The sequence below is a fragment of the Dipodomys ordii genome, unplaced genomic scaffold (genome assembly GCF_000151885.1).
Source record: "Dipodomys ordii isolate 6190 unplaced genomic scaffold, Dord_2.0 Scaffold170, whole genome shotgun sequence".
Lineage (NCBI taxonomy): Eukaryota > Metazoa > Chordata > Mammalia > Rodentia > Heteromyidae > Dipodomys > Dipodomys ordii.
Genome location: NW_012267386.1, coordinates 2,417,165 through 2,423,156, shown reverse-complemented (window position 1 = coordinate 2,423,156; position 5,992 = coordinate 2,417,165). Strand labels below are relative to the sequence as shown.

Here is a 5,992-nt window from a genome sequence, read left to right as displayed (position 1 = left end):
GCGCTCGCGTGCCAATACAGGAGCATAGGGCCTTAGACTCTCATTTGACCTTTTACTAAGTCTAGCGCTCTATCGCTTGAGACATACTTCCACTTCTTGCTTTTTTTCATGGTTAGAAATAAAAGTCTTTTTATTTTTGTTTTTTGTTGTGGTCGTGAGGCATGAACTCTAGCCTGGGCTCTGTCCCTGAGCTCTTCAGCTCAAGGCAAGCACTCTACCACTGAGCCACAGTGCCACTTCCGGTTTTCTGGTGATTTATTGGAGGTGACAGCCTCACAGACTTTCCTGCTCTGGCTGGTTTTGAACCGCGATCTACAGGTCTCAGCCTCCTGAGTAGCTAGGATTACAGGCCTGAGCCACCGGTGCCTGGCTAAGAGTCTTAAACTTGCCTTGATTAACTTTGAATAGCAATCCTTGCATCTTGGTCTCCTGAGTAGCTAGGATTACAGAGGTCAGGTGCCCTGCCTGTTTTCTTTGATGAGGTAATAGAGAAGTAATGGAACGCATTGAATGGAAGGAGATTGCACTGGCATCTTTATTACTCCATTAGTGACTTCAATTTCAAGATAGGAATTTTGGTCATGTGAGCTAGTATAGATTGTACTGAATAGATGTTCATTTTCAATTGTAAAGATGCCTTCTGTGTTTCTCAGCTTATTTTCTTATCCAAGCATGAGAAAAGAGTGTGATGTAGAGTTTAAAAAAAAAAAAGCAGGCACTAGTGGCCTATAATCCTAGCTAGTAGGAGGATTGCTGTTCAAAGCCAGCCCAGGCGGGAAAGTCTGTGAGACTCTGATCTCTAATAAACCACTCAGGAAACCAGAAGTGGCGCAGTGACTCAAGTGGTAGAGTGCTAGCCTTGAGCTGAAGAGCTGAAGGACAGCGCCCAGGCCCAGAGTTCAAGCCCTACAACCTACAAAAAAAATAAAGTAGCTTGTCATTTGTGGCTCATGCCTGTAATCCTAGCTACTCAGGAGGCTGAGATCTGAGAGTCAGGATTCAAAGCCAGCCTAGGCAGCAGTCTCTTATCTCTAATTTACTGGGGAAAAAAATGTTGGAAATGATGCTACGGCTCAAAATGGTAGAGTACTACCCTTGAGCACAAAAGCTCAGGGAAAACATCCAGATCCTGAGTTCAAGTCCAGGACCAGCACAATATGAATAAATAAGTTCCAGGCACCAGTAATTCATAGCTATAATCTTATCTACTCTGGTGGCTAAGATCTAAGGATCATAGATTAAAGCCAACCCAAGCAGGAAACTGAGAACTATCTCTAATTAACTAGCAAAAAGTTGGAAGTAGAGGTATGGCTCAAGTAGTAGAGTAGCCTTAGTGAAAAAGCTAAGGAACAGCACCTAGCCCCTAAGTTCAAGCCACACACATTCACACACACACAAACATAAAGGTTCAAAACCAGTGTGGCAGCAAACCACTTAGAGATACTTAGATATTTTTCATTGAGAATCTATTCCCATTATAATTTGTGTTGGAAACATTCTTTTGTTTTTGGTCAGTTGTGGGGCCTGAACTCTGGCCTGGGCACTGTCCCTCTGCTCTTCAGCTCAAGACTAGCGCTCTTACCACTTGAGCCACAGTGTGACTTCCAGCTTTTTTCTGCTTATGTGGTGCTAAGGAATTGAACCGAGGGCCTCATGCATGTGAGGCAAACACTCTACCACTGAGCCACTTTCCCAGCCCCAGGAAACATTCTTAACTTCTCTGATTTTTTAAAAAAATTCCTGATATTGTAAAATATAACATGTTGGTTATAATATCATCCAAATTTAAAAAGAGATACTTCAACTGGGTACTAGTAGCTAATGCCTATAATCCTAACTACTTAACAGGCTGAGATTTGAGGATCAAGGTTCAAAGCCAGCTTGGGCAGAACAGTCTGAGATTTTTATCTCCAATTAGCCATCAAGAAGCCAGAAGTTTTAGGGGACCAGCATTAAACAAAAAAGCCAAAGAAGAACACATAGCCCTGAGTTCAAGCCCCAGTAAGGGCACAAAAAAAAGAATAAAAATAAATAAAGAAAAGAAATCCCTCTATGTCAGCCTCTCTCCTATCTGTGTTTTCCAAGGCTGCTAGCTTGTATAAGCTGGAGGAAGAGAACCATGAAGCTGCTACCTGTCTGGAAGATGTTGTTTATCGAGGAGACTTGCTTCTGGAAAAGATCCAGAGTGCATTGGCTGACATTGCTCAGTCTCAGCTGAAGACAAGAAGTGGAGCCCATACCCAACCTTTTCCAACTACTAGCACTGTCACACCCTGGGCTGAAAAAAGGACTGGTCCATGCCGTTAGCATTCTGCAGCAGGTATACCAACACAGCAACATCAGTCACTCAGATGTGCTGCCTTTCAGCCAGTTTTAATTCTCTCTTCTTTGTTGATAAATAAGCTTATAAAGTCGTGATAGAATTTGCTTTAAGCCATCTTTGTGTCATCATTTTATTTTTGTTTTTTCCCCCTCTGGATGAAGATACCAATGCATTTGTATTCATAATAGAATTAAACATATAATAAAGTTATGCATTGTTTTTTCATTTCATGTTTTTTTTGTTCGTTTTGAGATGGAAGCAGGCCTTGTACATGCTAAGCAAGTACTTCACTACTGGGCGACAATTCCACTTCTAAATTGTGGGGTTTTTTGATTTTTTGTTGTTGTTTTTTTTTGTTTGTTTTTTTATTTTAAATTTTATTGTATTGTAAAGATGCTGTACAGAGGGGTTATAGTTACATGAGTAAGGTAATGAGTATATTTCTTGTCAAGCATTGTTACCCCTCCTTTATTGTTCTCTCACTATTCCTTCCCTCACCCACCTCCCCTGCTCCTTCCCCCCAACCCCAAAGTTGTAAAGCTCATTTCCGGTATAGTGTCTTGTGGGTATCATTGTTGCAATGGGTCATTCTATGTCCTTGTCCTCTTCCCCTCCCCAAATTAGACAGATGTATATACAAAATGCAGGGTAACCGGGCACTGGTGGCTCACACCTATAATCCTAGTTACTAAGGAAGCTGAGATCTGAGGATCACTGTTCAAAGCCAGCCAGGGCAGAAAGGTCCGTGAGACTCTTACAATAAACCACTCAGAAAACCAGAAGTGGCGCTGTGGCTCAAGTGGTAGAGTGCTAGCCTTGAGCTGAAGAACTGAGGGACAGTGTGAAGGCCCAGAGTTTAAGCCCCATGACCCACCAAAAAAAAAGGAAAATGCAGGATACCAAAATCAAGTACAGTGACAACAAGGGATATACCATAGGAGGAAGAACATACAGAGGAAACAAAAAAAAAAATCTCAAAGTACATTGTTGGTATTTTTGTTTTTGTTTTTTTTTTTTGGTGCCAGTCCTAGAGCTTAAATAACGGCCAGGCAGTGTCTCTGAGCTTCTTTGCTCCATTTGAGCCACAGCTCCACTTCTGTCTTTTAGGTGTTTAGTTGGAGATAAAGTGTCTTACATACTTTCCTGCCCAGGCTGTTTAAACTGCCATCCTCAAGGCAGATTTTGGACATTTCAGTTGAGACTGCTTTGTCATTCTGCCCCTTCACAAGTGATACTGTACAAATTTGGATGTTTGAACTAAAGTTTATGTATTACTTTGAAAAAACTGAAAAGGGTAGCTTGGCACAGGGGCTCATACCTGTAAGCTACTCAGGAAGTGAAGATTAGCAAGACTGCTGTTTGAGGCTAGGTCAGGCAAAAGAAAGTTGAGACCTCATCTCAGCCAATAAGCCAAATATGGTAGTGTATGTAATCCCAGGTATGTGGACTGAGTGCTGGAGTTGAAGCTCAAATCACAGAACATCTGCCTCCAGAAAAACCAAGACCCTGAGTTCAAATTCCAGATCTGCTCAGAAAAAGAAAAAGGGTCAACCATACTGCTACACACCTCTAATCCCAGCTTCTTGGGAGACAGGAAGATCATGAGGTTGAAGCTAACCTGGGTAAAGTTAGTAAGACCTTATCAAATACAAAAAAGGGCTAGGGCTGGGAAGGTGGCTCAGTGGTAGAGCGCTTGTCTGGCATGCATGGGGCCCTGGGTTCGATTCCTCAGCACCACATAAGCAGGAAAAAAAAAAAGCCGGAAGTGGCGCTGTGGCTCAAGTGGTAGAATGCTAGCCTTGAGCTGAAGAGCTGAGGGACAGCGCCCTGGCCCAGAGTTCAGGCCCCAGACCGGACCCCCCCCCCAAAAACAAACAAAAAAAGAGCTAAAAGCATAGTTCAGTTAGTCTCTGAGTTCAGTCCCCCAGTACTTAAGAATATAAGAAGAAGAAGAAATGGGTTATGTGGAGAGATGAAAATCACAGGCAAACCTTTTCTCTTCCATACCTAATACTCATTCTAGTTGATTGTGTTGGTAATGGGACTTGAATGCAGAGCCTGAGGGCTGTCCCTTAGCTTTTTCACTGAAGGGTGCTGCTCTGCCTCTTGAGCCATACGTCTACTTGCATCTTTTTTCTAGATAATTAGCCCTGAGAGTCATACACTTCCCTTCCTGGTCCACCTTGAGGCACAATCCTTAGATCTCAGACTTCTGAGTAGCTAGAATTACACATATGAGCCACCAGTTCTGGTCATGTCCACTGGATTTCCATGCTATTGTGACAAAATTTATCCTGAATTATTTTTTTCTCATGTGTCTGTCCTAGGGCTAGAACTCAGGGTTTAGGTGTTGTTCCCCCCCCCTTTTTTTTTTCTGTTCACTACTGGCACTCTTATCAGCTCTGGTGGCTCACGCCTGTAATACAGCTACTCAAGAGGCTGAGATCTAAGGATCATGGTTCAGAGCCAGCCCAGGTAGAAAGTCCATGAAACTCTTCTCTCCAATTAACCACTAGAAAATCAGAACTAGAATCGTGGCTCAAAGTGGTAGAGCACTAGCCTTTAGCAAAAAGAGCTGAGAGACAACATTCACCTCCTGAGTTCAAGCCCCACAACCAACAACAACATAAGACGCACTCAACATTTAAGCCACACCTGTACTTCTTTTTTCTAAGTCACAAACTTTTAATCTTCATTAATGATAGTCATCATAATCTACCCTGCTGATGAACTCTATGACCTTTAAGAATAAAACTTTGTTTCAAATTGGGAGATAGGTACATTTTCCTTTTGCTTAGTATCCCTCTTTCTCATTCTCTTGCTCCTATCACTGTCCTTGAGTTGCTTAGTTCATTTTCATCAATGTCCAGTGCAGCTGATGGGACCCTCTACTGTATTTTTTTCACCCATTTTCCACTGATTCTGTGCTCTGCTCCCACTTCCCTCAGATGTGAATATATGTGTACACCATTTATGAGGTAAAAAATACAAGTCATCTAAAAATGACTTATCTTTGGGGTCTTTTCAATGTGCCTCATATACAAGTGAAGGGGTGCTTGGGTATTGCTACTTGGTGCTTTTCTCCTGAGACTATCCTCTTTTGGTCTCACTGTGTATGGATAACTTGAGTCCTGTTTTACCTTGTCATATCTCATTGCATTTTAATTTTAATATCTGTATATCAAGGAGAACATGTGCCATTTGTCTCTGATCTTCGCTTATCTTGCTCAACATGATTTGTTCTAGTTCTGAACCTTTTAAATTTTTTAAAATATTCTTTTTTTTTGGGGGGGGGTTCCGGTCATGGGGCCTGAACTCTGGGCCTGGGTGCTGTCCCTCAGCTCTTCAGCTCAAGGCTAGCGCTCTACCACTTGAGTCACAGCGCCACTTCTGGGTTTTTTCTTTTTTGTTTATGTGGTGCTGAGGAATCGAACCCAGGGCCTCAGGCATTCAAGGCACAAGTGCTCTACCACTGAGCCAACTTCCCAGCCCTAAAATATTCTTGAGGTATAGTAATTCTTGCTGTCACAGACATTCAGCTATAAATCAGTACCTGCTGATACTGAGGCAATATCTCAGGGACTCAAGTCTCACTTGACTCTGATACACAGACTGGTACGCTACCACTTGAGCCACAGCTCTCTACTTCCAGCTTTTTTTCTGGTTAAC

General features: G+C 42.5%; 1 protein-coding gene across 1 annotated transcript in view; it reads left to right on the top strand.

The window, feature by feature from the left end:
- Med21 (mediator complex subunit 21) overlaps positions 1-2,546 on the top strand; it is an 8,702-nt gene extending 6,156 nt beyond the window's left edge. The window contains exon 3 of the mRNA XM_013033482.1: positions 2,086-2,546. Within this exon, the coding sequence (XP_012888936.1) occupies positions 2,086-2,093 (8 nt within the window). The 3' untranslated portion in view covers positions 2,094-2,546. The remainder of the gene's footprint in view (positions 1-2,085) is intronic.
- The last annotated feature ends 3,446 nt before the right edge of the window (positions 2,547-5,992 follow it).